At 35.2% G+C, this 15,369-nt stretch overlaps 1 protein-coding gene across 1 annotated transcript in view; it reads right to left on the bottom strand.

The window, feature by feature from the left end:
- Window positions 1-15,369, bottom strand: part of ATRNL1 (attractin like 1) — an 802,696-nt gene that overhangs the window by 567,718 nt on the left and 219,609 nt on the right. Inside the window, exon 19 of the mRNA XM_055559801.1 lies at window positions 14,195-14,332. Within this exon, the coding sequence (XP_055415776.1) occupies window positions 14,195-14,332 (138 nt within the window). The remainder of the gene's footprint in view (window positions 1-14,194; window positions 14,333-15,369) is intronic.

Below are 15,369 nucleotides of genomic sequence, written 5' to 3'. Positions count from 1 at the left end.
GTCCCTATTTTTAAAAGAAAAGTCGCCCCATGTGAAGAATTACCCAAATGCCTTCTATTACCAACAATGGGATTCATAATCACAATGCAGCTTTGAACTTGAAAGAGTTAACTGCTGGCAGATAGAATAAACAAAATACACTCTTAAAATCATTAAATACATAAATCATATAGTATAGGGAAATAAATATTTTTGATGTCAGCTGAAAACATTTATAGGATGATACATTCACTAAAATGACCCCAAATTAATAGGTTAGTGAAGTGAAATGTAGATGGTAAGCTTAGGGAAGTCAGACACCAAGATTCTATTCTATTGTCTGAAAAACTAGAAACTGAAGAGAATTACATAAATTCCATTTTATTCCTTATCCAAACTTCATATAACTCCTTTTATCGGTACTTAATGAAAAATTTACATACAAAATACTGGATTATTAATCAATATATGTTATAAGTACAGACTGAAACACCATTTATAATTATTAAAACTAACCCTCATTTAGAGAAAAACAATATATATACTTTGAGTCAATATTGCTTCTTGCCTCTATTACTGAAAAATAAAACTGAAAAATTAACATGCCAAAAATCATAACCTGCTTTTTACCTCTGGCTCTAAAGTGAAACAATTGGTTGAAATGTGAAAGCCATCTAGCCAAAAAGTCTGAATTCCACTTTCTCTTGGATTATATGAAAATGAGGAAAACGTAGCACACAAACATTATATTTTCTGAGTAACTAATTTAGCAATGGATTAACTGCATACCAAGCACGGTACCACTACCTATGTAATAGGGACACAGAGATAATATAAAATGATTTTTTAAACATAAGACAAAACTTTTCTCATCAAGAAGTTCACATTCTACTTAGAAAGACAAGAGAACAGTAACTTACAAAAACACTGCCGGCTATCACCATGAAGGTGCAAACACTGCCTGAAGTCAGGATGGAAAGTACTAGTTTTCAGGCTGAAATTTCCCCTCAGCTGAGATTTGAAAAATGCGTAATGGAGTGCAGAGGCATAGTAATGTCCAGGAAAGTAAAGATCAGAAAAACGGGTGAAGAGTTGGGTTAATATAAAGAAGCGACTGGAGATGAGGTGTAAAGAAACAATATTGTGAATATCACAGAGAAGAACAAATGATCAAGTGAAAAAAAAAAAAAAGAGAGAGAAGATGAACTATTTAGGAATTATTACAACGGGTTAAGCTAAAGTAAAGATAAACACCACCAGACAATGGCAGTTCAATTATGGCTTTGAAATGCATAAGAGTTGACCACTGTTTATTCAACAGAATAAGTACATACTTGCTTTGGAGCACAAGAATCTGCGAGTCCACATTTGAATTCTGGTCCCATCACTTGCTGGCTTAACCTCTTACATGACTCTTTGGCCCTATGTCTTTGGTTTACTTCTCTGTAAAATGGATGTAATAGTACATACTTGAAAGAATGCTTAGGAGAGAATGAAAAACATTAGGGAAATTTCTTAGCAATATTCCTGATATAAATAAACTATTAAATATTAGTTATATATGTTTTTAATATAATGCTTGGAGCTTGGCTGACTAGGAAAATGTCAGAATCTTAAATGTGGACACAGTGAAAAAGAGAAGTAAAGATGTGATAAAATATGAGAACCATGGTAGGATATTAAACCAGAAATATCACTCAGGGTCAGAGCATAAAAGGCTTTGAATGTCTTGTCAAGGAGTTTTCATTTATTTCACAGATACTCTGGAAGCAATGAAAAATTTTGGAAATGGTCATAAAATCACTGAATTTTGAGGGAAGAAAATGTGTCTTTGTCTTCTGATAAAGGAGGTATAAAGGTGGATTAGAAATGGAGAGACTGCATATAAGGAGGGTAATCGTTCACTAACTCAACAAATATTTAATAAAAATCCATTCCATTTTAGGGCTTCCTGGGTGGCTCGGTGGTAAAGAATCTGCTTGCCGATTTAGGAGAAATGAGCTTGATCCCTAGGTCAGGAAAAACTCCTGGAGAAGGAAATGGCAAGACCTCAGTTTTCTTGCTTGGGAAATCGTATGGACAGAGGAGCCTGGCAGGTTACAGTCCATGGAATCGCAAAAAAGTCGGACACAACCTAGCAACTAAACAACAAAGAACAACACATAACATTACAGGTAATCTGTAACCTCCATCAGCCGTAGAAAAGAGGAATCACGAGGACCTAAACTAATAAAGGGGAATGGAATACAGAGGAGGGTACAGATACCACATACAACGTGGAGTCTGTTTGCGGCAGAAGGGTTGAAGAAAAAGAAGTCAAAGGTACCATAGAAATCGAGCCTAAAGATGCGGGTGAAGGGAGAACATTCTTTCACATAATAGTTACTGAATTAAGTTTATGAACATTAATTTGAATAATAGTGGCCTTCTACAGAAATGCTTAATAAGAAGTCAAAAATAAGTTAAAATTGCTTAATAAAGTAGGCTGTTATACATACAATTTATGCAAAACATAAATTATACGCTAAATATATAATTAAATGTTTATATAGTTGCTTTAAAGTGTAAAAGCAAAGACCATGGTTATTGTAAAATTAGTAAATTTTGTTTACTAAAATTTGAAAGAAAAAGCAATATACAAGGTATAGATAAAATTATATGTGATTAAGAAAAAAGCTAACACTTACATTGAGGTCTTATGATATATAAAAATGGACCTTTGAAGAAAAGGCATTTCTTCCTAAAAAATATGTTAAGACAGACTTTAATATGTTTATGAACTATTTACAGAGAGTATTTCTGCTGGTGCTTTCTTACACCTGCTCTAGGCATTTCTAATATATAATTAACTTCGCCACCATCACTAAGTAGTTTTGAGATATGAAAAAGTGTGTGTGTAAATTGGTATTTAGCTTGATTTTGCTTTTGAAAAAATCTGTAAGTATCAGAAAAAGATAAATACATGCTGAGAGTTTCTTAGTTAACCTCTAATTTTCTGTAGCATACTAAATAAATGTTTTATATGTTTTAGAATATGAGTAGTACCCCCCAATTTAAATTCACCTCTTCATTTTCATCCTACACCTGTCATTTGGAGCTAATATGAATTCCTCAACATTTGTAGGTTTAGGGTTAGAGCCATTTTTGTCTTTAAATTATAACACCTTATCTTACTTTTTAAAAAACAAATTGTGCCAGTTCCTTGCAACATAAAACCTGAAGTAAAACATGATGAGGAAGCTAAGCATTACATCAAGCAAAACTAAAGGGAAACATTGAACACTTTGATGCTTTCTATCTTGCCCCCAATACGTTAATATTATTATCTGGTCCCATTACTTCAAGGCAAATAGATGAGGAAACAGTGGAAACAGTGGCTGACTTTATTTTTCTGGGCTCCAAAATCACTGCAGATGGTGATTGCAGCCATGAAATTAAAAGACACTTACACCTTGGAAGGAAAATTATGACCAACCTAGATAGCATATTAAAAAGCAGAGACATTACTTTGCCAACAAAGGTCCATCTAGTCAAGGCTATAGTTTTTCCAGTGGTCATGTATGGATGTGACAGTTGGACTATAAACAAAGCTGAGTGCCGAAGAATTGATGCTTTTGAACTATGGTGTTGGAGAAGACTCTTGAGAGTTCCTTGTACTGCAAGGACATCCAACCAGTATATCCTAAAGGAGATCAGTCCTGAGTGTTCATCGGAAGGACTGATGTTAAAGCTGAAACTCCAATATTTGGCCACTTGATGCGATAGGAAGAGGTGGCAAGAATACACAGAAGAACTGTACAAAAAAGATCATCATGACCCAGATAATCACGATGGTGTGATCACTGACCTAGAGCCAGACATCCTGGAATGTGAAGTCAAGTGGGCCTTAGAAAGCACCACTACAAACAAAGCTAGTAGAGGTGATGGAATTCCAGTTCAGCTATTTCAAATCCTGAAAGATGATGCTGTGAAAGTGCTGCACTCAATATGCCAGCAAAGTTGGAAAACTCAGCAGTGGCCACAGGACTGGAAAAGGTCAGTTTTCATTCCAATCCCAAAGAAAGGCAATGCCAAAGACTGCTCAAACTACCGCACAATTGCACTCATCTCACACACTAGTAAAGTAATGCTCAAAATTCTTCAAGCCAGGCTTCAGCAATATGTGAATCGTGAACTTCCTGATGTTTAAGCTGGTTTTAGAAAAGGCAGAGGAACCAGAGATCAAATTGCCAACATCCACTGGATCATCAAAAAAGCAAGAGAGTTCCAGAAAAACATCTATTTCTGCTTTATTGACTATGCCAAAGCCTTTGACTGTGTGGATCACAATAAACTGTGGAAAATTCTGAAAGAGATGGGAATACCAGACCACCTGATCTGCCTCTTGAGAAATTTGTATGCAGGTCAGGAAGCAACAGTTAGAACTGGACATGGAACAACAGACTGGTTCCAAATAGGAAAAGGAGTACGTCAAGGCTGTATATCGTCACCCTGCTTATTTAACTTATATGCAGAGTACATCATGAGAAACGCTGGGCTGGAAGAAGCACAAGCTGGAATCAAGATTGCCGGGAGAAATATCAATAACCTCAGATATGCAGATGACAGCACCCTTATGGCAGAAAGTGAAGAGGAACTAACAAGCCTCTTGATAAAAGTGAAAGAGGAGAGTGAAAAAGTTGGCTTAAAGCTCAACATTCAGAAAACGAAGATCATGGCATCTGGGCCCATCACTTCATGGGAAATAGATGGGGAAACAGTGTCAGACTTTATTTTTCTGGGCTCCAAAATCACTGCAGATGGTGATTGCAGCCATGAAATTAAAAGACGCTTACTCCTTGGAAGGAAAGTTATGACCAACCTAGATAGCATATTGAAAAGCAGAAACATTACTTTGCCAACAAAGGTTCGTCTAGTCAAGGCTATGGTTTTTCCTGTGGTCATGTATGGATGTGAGAGTTGGACTGTGAAGAAGGCTGAGCACCGAAGAATTGATGCTTTTGAACTGTGGTGTTGGAGAAGACTCTTGAGAGTCCCTTGGACTGCAAGGAGATCCAACCAGTCCATTCTGAAGGAGATCAGCCCTGGGATTTCTTTGGAAGGAATGACGCTAAAGCTGAAACTCCAGTCCTTTGGCCACCTCTTGTGAACAGTTGACTCATTGGAAAAGACTCTGATGCTGGGAGGGATTGGGGGCAGGAAGAGAAGGGGACGACAGAGGATGAGATGGCTGGATGGCATCACTGACTCGATGGACGTGAGTCTGGGTGAACTCCGGGAGTTGGTGATGGACAGGGAGTCGTGGTGTGCTGCGATTCATGGGGTCGCAAAGAGTCAGACACGACTGAGCGACTGAACCGAACTGAAATGAACTGATGCAAAGAGCTGACTCCTTAGAAAAGACCCTGATGCTGGGAAAAATTGAAGGCAGGAGGAGAAGGGATGACAGAGGATGAGATGGTTGGATGGCATCACCGACTCAATGGACATGAGTTTGGGTAAACTCTGGGAGTTGGTGGTGGAAAGGGAGGCCTGGTGTTCTGTGGTCCATGGGGTCACAAAGAGTTGGACATGACTGAGCAACTGCACTGAACTGAAAACCATTGAATAGTTTTCCTTTCTTTTTTTTTTTAATTCCATAAGAGATATATAGTGAACTTACTAATGAAAAGAAAGCATTCATGTGACACACTTCTCGGTCAAAAACTTACAAATCAGAGGTGGAGATCATCTACATTATGTCTAGGAGCCTAAAAACCATTAAACAAATGCAAAAAATCAGAGAAAATATTTTAGTTGGTAAACTCTGCAATAAAAAGTGCCAATGAGGAAAGTGCCAAAGTCAGTCATGCATGGAAAAGTTCCCAGCTCTTAGAAATTCACTGACTAATATCTCTACCGGTTTCATTAGACAGTCCACAGACATTCTTGCAAAAGGAATCTAAGAGAAAAGAGGAGTAAACTGCATCTTCTAATAATCCACAATCAAAAGTCATTCTAAAATACCTGACGATATCAGGGCCAAACAGTTTTCATAAACTCTTCTTGTCCTTAAAGTTCTTCTTGTCCTTTAAAGTCTTTTTATGAGGACAAAAAGGATGAAAAGAGCTTGAAAGATGGAGTAGAAAAAGAAAACAGGACTACTGAGCATTTGATGTAAAGGAACACCTCTACAAGGTAAACAAAGGATATCAATAAATTAGTGTAGGGACTTCCCTGGTGGTCCAGTACATGGAGTCCAGGACTCCATGCTCCCAATGCAGAGGCCGGGGTTCAATCCCTGGTCAGGGAACTAGATTCCACAGGCCACAATGAAGACTTAAGATACCAAATGCTGCAGCTAAGACCCAACCCAGTCAAATATATTTTTTTTAATATTTAGTATAAAGAGAAGAGAAACTAGCTAAAAATAGTACAGAAACTGTGCACCGACTGTTTTTTTAACCAGGCAGATGAAACGAGCAGCTCTATTTTAAAAGGCTCTCTCATTTTCTTAAATTTATATAAAAATGTCATTTAAGAGAATTTTAGGTCAAAGTATAGCTTCATGGCTATACCCTATGCTAAATATCACCATATAAATGCAATTATTTATTTAGTGTCTTCGCTTTGAAATATTTAAAATCTCATATTGCCGTTTCTTGGCCACACAGGATGATAATGTATACTCAGAAAATACACATTTTTAACTTTGTTGTGTCAAAATAATCCACAGAAACAGGATTTCCATATCCAGTGATTTTTGTTATCTGCATTTTTAGATTATTCAGGCCAATACTCCCATTTTGAGAGAATTAAACTCTTACACTTAAGAAATGCTCAAGTTCACTTGGGTATAAATTTTCAACTTCCATGAACAATCTGCAATATGTAAGGAAGGTTTAAAATGAAAAAAATCTCTTATTCCAGCAGAGAGAAGGAAGAGTTCATTCATCTTCTTTACTATCCTCAAGTCTCAGAGAATAGCCCAGTGTGTTTAGTCAAGTTTTAACTGTTTCTGTAAAAGCCTGTTATGGACAGATATTAATAGCATGCCAAAAAGAAAAACATAAGTTTTGCTAATAAGAAACAAAGGTAAAAATAGAACTGTCACTATGTTGAAAGAACTCTTTATATCCCAGACTGAAAAATAATTATTTAACATTATTGAAAGTAAAAATATACAGAAAGAAAATCATATAAGTATAGTATTTAAGAACCTAGAAAAAGAATAATAAAATGAACTAAAAGACAAAAGCAAATACAAAATCGGATTTACTAAAACAAGTTATGCATGCAATGTTAGAGGGAAAGAATTTATTTGTAACATCAACAAAACCCATTAGACATCTTGCAGTAAACTAAAAAAAAAAGTAAGACCTAGATGAAGCAAATTATTTGTACAAGATTGCATTGTTTAAGATTTTTTTAATGTGGATCATTTTTAAAGTCTTTACTGAATCTGTTACAATATGAATTCTGCTTTATGTTTTGTTTTGCTAGCCACAAGGCATGTGGGATCTTAGTTCCCTGACTAGGGATCAAACCCACACCCCCTGCACTGGAAGGCGAAGTCTTAACCACTGGACCACCAGGGAAATCCCAAGACTGCATTTGTTTAAATGTCTGTATATTTCAGTATGGAGAGCTTTTGTATTATGGTACATTTTATGAATAATGAAACAAAAAATATATCTTAATATATTAAAATATTTTTAAGATTAATAACATTATAGCTTAGTTTCTTATATTCAGAGAAAGTTGTAAAAACATGCAACTAATGACAATCACATAAAATTAAGCTTGTGAACTGCCCTCAATTTCAAGGGCCTACCCAATACTCTCATGAAAACTAATCTTAGTCCATGATTCTGTCATTCAGCTTCTGCCTGCCTGCTAAGTCGCTTCAGTCGTGTCCGACCCTGTGTGACCCCATAGATGACAGCCCACCAGGCTCCCCCATCCCTGGGATTCTCCAGGCAAGAACACTGGAGTGGGCTGCCATTTCCTTCTCCAATGCATGCAAGTGAAAAGTGAAAGTGAAGTCGCTCAGTCATGTCCAACTCTTAGCGACCCCATGGACCGCAGCCTACCAGGCTCCTCCGCCCATGGGATTTTCCAGGCAAGAGTACTGGAGTGGGGTGCCATTGCCTTCCCCGTCATTCAGCTTCCACATAATACTATTAAAGCACCTACACACTGTTCAGTTGATCCTAGAACAACAAAGGGTTTGCTCATGCCAACCCTCTGTGCAACAGAAATATCCTACATAACTTGTAGTCGGGCACTCCATATGTGCAGTTCCTCCAGATATCGGGTTCCTTCTACACACAGGTGTACATCCTCTATACACAAGACTCAATAAACTGCAGACAATGTAGTACTACAGCATTTACTGTTTTAAAAGTTCGGATCAAGTGGACCTGTGCAGCTCAAATCTCTGTTAAGTCAACTGTATATAAACTTAAGTCCTAACACACTACTTTGCATATAGTAAGTAGCCAATAATTGGGGAATTGAAGAATAATCCTTCATCACAAAGTAATACAGTATAATGAGTGTTGAATTGTTGTAGCACATTGAGCCGTTACTCTTATTCAATGAAATTTTCTCTACTTATTTTCTCTACTAAAATGTATCAGTCATATTGGAGATAATAGAGCAAAAGCAATACTGTCCCACAAATATGATTCATATGCTTGTATTAAAATACTTAACCCTAATGATGTTCTAAATAATAATAATATGCACTATCAGCTTGCATTGTAAAGCTAACATTTGCTAGAAACACATGTTATTTCCTGTTTGTTCAAGCCACACAATAAATTAAATTCAGCTGCATTTTGCAGGTGAGTAAAGGGAGACACTAAGAGGTTAAATAACTACCCAAGGAGACAGTGACAGTGCCAATATATGAATCCAATCAGTTTGATTTCAAAGCCCAAACACTTAACAATGTTATGTTCTTTTATAGCTACATATACAGATCGACAGAAAGACAGACAGACAGATAGATGTGTGTGTGCATGCTCAGTCGTGTCCAACTCTTTGTGACCCCATGGACTGTAATTCTCTGTCCATGGGATTTTCTGGGCTAGAATACTGGAGTGGGTTGCCATTGCCTTCTCCAGGGGTTCTTCCTGACCCAGGGACTGAACCCATATCTCTTATGTCTCCTGCACTGGCAGGCGGATTCTTTACAACTACCATCACCTGGGAAGATAAATAGTTATCAGCACCAGAATAAGTGTGTATCAAGGAATCTGACTGAACATTAATAAGAAATAAAATAGCTTAATAATAAAGCACTCTCAATAGTTAATTGCACTAATAGAATAGCCATAAATATACCATAGTTTAAAAACAACTAACGAAAGTTTGTAAGTACGTTTATATATTTACAACAATGTTAAAGGGCTTTAGTAGGCTGAATTTTTAAAAGCATATCTACATCTACAGTACATTTAAGCCTTACCATTTAAATATAAATCTATTTCCTCACTTCCCTTAATATCACTATGGACTTTGAATTTTAATAAATGCAAATACTAAGGGAAAAATGAACTTTTCTCAATGAGGTGAATGAAAAAAATGAAGAAATAAACTTTGCCTCTCATTTTTTTATAAATTGATTTTAGCCTTTGCCGCATTAAATATAATTCACTGCATGTGGCATATTTTTGATTTAGTTAGATAACTAATGTGGCTATAAGAAATAAAAATGAATTTCATATATCACATCACCATAGAAAAGTCACAGACAGCAAAATATTATTTTGCCAAATTTGGGCAACAAGGAAACTATAAGGAATTATTTAAAGCTTCATAAACTACCAGAGAATGTGCAACAGCAAAAAAAGAAAGGTACTTATCTTTCATTCTCTTTAATTTTCTATTGCATTGTACCTCAGCTCTACAGATGTATAATGTCAGCAACAAAAATAATATGAAATAACTGAATTAATCTTAAACCTAGCAGAGAAGTATGATTCCCAAAGGGAAACATATTTCTAAAAGCACTCTGCCTGTCGGAATAATAATAACTTATTTTAATTTAAAACAGCTTTTAGCTAATAGTTATTCAAAGGTTCCTTTTGCCTATGTCGGCAAAAAAATTAAAATAATACTTTGGGTAATCTTCATGACATTATATTCTTGGATTATTAGATATGCACCAAAGCACAAGCAATAACAGAAAAACAGAGATAAACTGGACTTCATCAAAACTGAAAACTTTTGTGCCTTTAAGAACACTGTCTAGACAGTGAAAAGACAGCCTATACAATGGGAGAGAATATTTGCAAATCGTATGTCTGATAAGGGCCTCGTAACTAGAATACGGGCTTCCCTGGTAGCTCAGTGGTAAAGAATACGCCTGCCAATGCAGGAGACGTGGGTTCGATCCCTGGGTTGGAAAGATCCCCTGGAGAAGGAAATGGCAACCTGCTCCAGTATTCTTGCCTGGGAAATTCCACGGACAAAGGAGCCTGATGGGCTACAGTCCAGGGGTCGCAAAAGAGTTAGACAGGACCTAGCAATTACATAACAACAATGACTAGAATATATGAAGAACTCAGAATTCAACAACAACAAAACCAAATAATCCAAATAAAAAGTGAACAAAGGGCTTGAACAGACATTTCTCCAAAGACATACAAGTGTGAAACAGGCACATGAAGAGACCAGAAAAAAAAAGAACAAATATCTGTACACCCATATTCATCGCAATATTACTTATAATAGTCAAAAGATGTAAGCAACTCAAGTATTCAACAGATGAATGGATCAAAAAAATGTAGTATACATATACAACAGAATATTCAGCAATAAAAAGGAAGGATATTCTGACATATGTTAAAACATGAAAGAACCTTGAAGACGTCATGCTAACTGAAACAAGCCAATCACTCAAGGACAAATTCTTAAAATTCCACTTATCTGAGGTATCTAGACTAACCATATTCAAAGTGACAGAAAGTAAAAGAGTGGCTGCCAGGGGCTGGTGCTGAGGAATGAAGATTTATTATTTCATGGTTATATAGTTTTAGCTTTGAAAGATGAAAAAACTTTCGAGATGAATGGTAATGATGAATGCACAGCAAGGTGAATGCACTTAATGCAACTGAACTACACACTCTTTTAAGGAAAATTTTATGTTACGTACATACCACAATTTTAAAAATTATTTTTTTAATGGTCAAGAACTTGAATAGACATTTCTCCAAAGACTATATACAATGGCCAACAACTTCATCACTAGTCATGAGGAAAATACAAATCAAAATGACAATGAGAAATATTTCTACACCTATCACCCCAGCTAGAAGCTTTTAAAAAATGTAAAATAACAAGTGTTGGCAAGAACATAGAGAAACTGGAATGATCCACAGTACTGATGGGACTGTGAAATCATGCAGCCCCCATGGAAAACAATTTGAAGAACTTGGCAGTTCCCCAAAAGGTTAAACATAAAATTACCAAATGGCCCAGCAATTCCTCTTCTAGTTGCTACATAAAATAACCAAAATCTTGAAATCCCCCCCAAAAAACATGTGCAGTAATGTTCTCAGTAGCAGTATTCACAAGAGCCAAAAAAGGTGGAAAAAAGCAATGTGCATCAATAAATAAATGGGTAAAACTACTGCGATACATGTATACAATGGAATAATATTCATCAGTAAAAAGGAATTAAGTACTGATAGATACTACAACAAGAATTAATATTAAAAATATTATGGCTAAGAAGCCAGGCACAAAGTCACACATTTTATAATACCATTTATATGAAATATTCAGAACAAGTAAATACATAAAGAAAGCAGATATGTGATTGCCAGGGGCTTGGGATAACTGCTTAATAAATATGATATTTTCTTCTGGAGTGATGAAAAAATTTTGAAACTTGATGGAGCTGATGGTCACACAATATTATGAAGGTACTAAATGCCACTGAATTGTAACCCAAAATGGTTAATATTATGCTATGTGAATTTGACCCCAATTTAAGAAAAACCCTATAAAAATGGGGTTATGGATGGAAGCAATATATAAATAACAGAAAAATATTAAGTGAATTACTTCACAAAATCCCCATGCACTATTATATAGGCATTAAAATAATTTGGAAAGCATAAATAAAATAACTTTTATAAAAGTAAATTAAAACAATTATATATAAATATTTGAAAGGTTACAAACACATAAAAATTGCAATGTATGTAAAAAACAAAAAACCCAGAGATGGTTTTTTTCCTTCAAGTCATGGAAACAAAGCATTTATATGTGTGTGTGTGCATGTGTGTGTGTATGTGTGTGTCTGTGCTCAGTAGCTCAGTCATGTCTGACTCTTTGCTGTCCATGGAATTTTCCCATCAAGAATACTAGAGTGGGTTTCCATTTCTTACTCCTGGGATCTTCCCAAACCAGGGATCAAATCTGTGTTTTCTGCATTGGCAGGCAGAATCTATCAGCAGCACCACCTGGGAAGCCCTATAAATAATCATTATCTATCTAATCTATCTGAATACATTTTTTGTCCAGTGAAATTTTTGGCTAAAGAAAATTTAATAGTAAAAAGCTTTGGAAAACAGGATGGTTCTTTTTACTCAACAAACATAAAATAACAAAATATAATACTATGATTATAATAGACAAGCTCTGAATTTTTTGGATTCCATTGTACAGATATCTCCTGCAGTTTCTTTACACATTGAACACAGCACTAAGCTGTGGCTTTTGGCTAAGGGTTCCTGGATCCTCCCTGTTCACATTAACACTACTTCTGCATTGATAGTCAAGAGTTAAGTCTAAGAATCAGATATTTCTTGCCTGTTAGTAGCAGTATAATCTTGAGCATTTTACTTAACTTCTTTGTATATTTGGCTGTACCTAAAATGGAAGCAATTGTGATTCCTCCCTTACAGTTGTCTTGAAATGAGACAATGAATATAAGCTATGAGTACAGTACCTCAAGCACAGAAAATGCAAGTGTCAACCAATTCATGTGTTAGAGCCTCAATCAGGGCAGAGCAAAATTTCCATTCAGCAGAAATGAATGGAAACCTGCTACCACCAGTTTCATTGACTCTAGCACATAGCTCATCATTCTGTCTTTCTCAACTCTGAGTGTAAACTTGAGTCGTATGGGCAGACTTAAAGAACCAAGAATCACCCTAGGACCTAAACTAAGAGATTGATTTAATTATTTTAGGGAGTGGCCTATACATCCATATTTTTAAAAAAGCTTTCCAGGTGGTTTTAAAATGCAGGTAGTATTAAAATTTTTGTCTAGATCAGCCCCAGGCCCAATTCTCTCTAAAGATTCCGCATCTTACCACAGCTTTTCTGTGAGTGCTATTCAGACACTCTTCATTTAGAAAAAGTAGAGTAAAAATTTAAGGAACAAGGACCAACTTAGAAATGAAGAAAGTTATTGAAAAATTACAACTTAAAAGAAATTTTTTTAAAGAAAAACCAAAATTTCTTTTTTTTAAAATAAGAAGAAAAAAGTAGCAAGACAGAGAAAGAAAACAAATAAAAGGATTTCAGGATCAAAAACCTGAGATGGTAATAGTTAGCACTTACAATGCTCTTGTAATGTACTTTAATTCCTATTACATGTGCCTCCATTACACATGATCTCACTTGATTTTTACAACAATCCAATGAAGTATTATCATTTCACTTTTACATATGAGAAAAATGAAGCACTCTCTAAGGTTAAGTGAATTAACCAAAGCCATACATTTAAACAGTGGCATAGCTGGAATTTCAGCCAACGACTGATTCCAAACCCATTGTCTTAAAGCTTATGCTATATCACCTTGTCAAAAACAAACAAAAACTTACCAGATATAAGGAATACACAAAATCTTTATTTCTTATTTCTAAATTAAAATGTAAAGTGATCACTTACTATTATTAAAAATAAGTTATAAGCAGTGATTTTTTCAGAATACTGAGATGACACATAATTTCTAAATTTAATTTGTCTGCATTTGCTGTTTCCTATAGCAAATATGTATTCATTTTCAAATAAGAAAAAGTAGGAGTTTCTTAAAGCAAGTATATCACAGAATTTTTATAGTTCATAGTCCTCAATAAATACATATTATCTTCCAAAAATGCTCAATGAAAAAAACTTCTTTAATAAAATATAATTTCCACAAGGGGCTCATCTTTCTTAATTATCTTTCCTATAGTAAAACTACATTGAAGTGAAAGAAAAAATAATTACCTGTACACTGTCCTCCATTGGTTGGATCTCCATAATAACCTGGCATGCAGTCTTGACACTGCTTCCCTGTGGTAAGATTTTTACACTGTTCGCACACATTATTATTGATGCAAGTGCTATGTCCATTACACTGGCAAGCTAAAGAAAACAGTAAAAAAAAAAGGTTGATAATATCTACATAACAATATCAAGTATAACTGCCATAAAGACTTTATTTTACAAATCTGAATGACAGCAAAGTACAAATGGCATTTCCCAAGTGTTTTTTCGTTTTTTTTTTTTAATATACGTCTCAAAATATTAACATGGGACAAATTTTGCCTACGATCTGTAAAACGTAACAGCTAAAAATTAAAGTGAAACATAAAAGTTATAGCTAAGGAGAGAATGGAAAGTCAAACTGTTATTTGCTCAGTCATTTGACTCTTTTCAACCCCAGGAACTGTAGCCCACCAGGCTCCTCTGTCCATGGAATTCTCTAGAATAATGGAGTAGGTAGCCATTCTCTTCTCCAGGAGATCTTCCCAAACCAGGGATCAAACCTGGGTCTCCCAAACTGCACCCAGATTCTTTATCATCTGAGCCACCAGGAGGGAATACATTTTAACATACTCCTTAAAGATGCATGTTACTGTTATGTCTATTAAGTTAACACAACAATAAATAACATAGCTCTGATAAAGATGCTAAAATGTATCAACTGTCCTTAAATGTATCAACTGTCCTTAGGTATAATAAAAAAGGATCAGTAAACACTGAAAACTGTGTGATGCTAAGGCCTTACTTCAAGAAAATACATCAGTGTAAAATTTAACATAGTACTTTTAAATTAATTTGGATAAATGTTTATCTTCTTGGGCAAAAAAAGCTTCAAGGCTTACTAGAAATTTTACTTGAAATGTGAACTAAAACAAAGAAATTTGAAGCATGAGATATTTTATATCTTGATATCAGATCTAATATATTTTCATATTAATATTACAATAGAATTTTAAAATTTCAGATGAGAAGTAAAATTTATATATGAAAGCTCCTGTTTATTGTCTATTGGGGGCATAATATTAACTTTGGTAACTTTTTGTAGAAACATCATCATCATTTTCATCATTATTACGACTATGCATTTAATTAGCGCCCTTACCTCAAACCAGTAAAGCCACTATTATTAAATCGAT

Source organism: Bubalus kerabau, chromosome 22 (genome assembly GCF_029407905.1).
Source record: "Bubalus kerabau isolate K-KA32 ecotype Philippines breed swamp buffalo chromosome 22, PCC_UOA_SB_1v2, whole genome shotgun sequence".
NCBI lineage: Eukaryota > Metazoa > Chordata > Mammalia > Artiodactyla > Bovidae > Bubalus > Bubalus kerabau.
The sequence above is the reverse complement of the archived record's forward strand: the minus strand, read 5'-3'. Positions and strand labels throughout refer to the sequence as shown.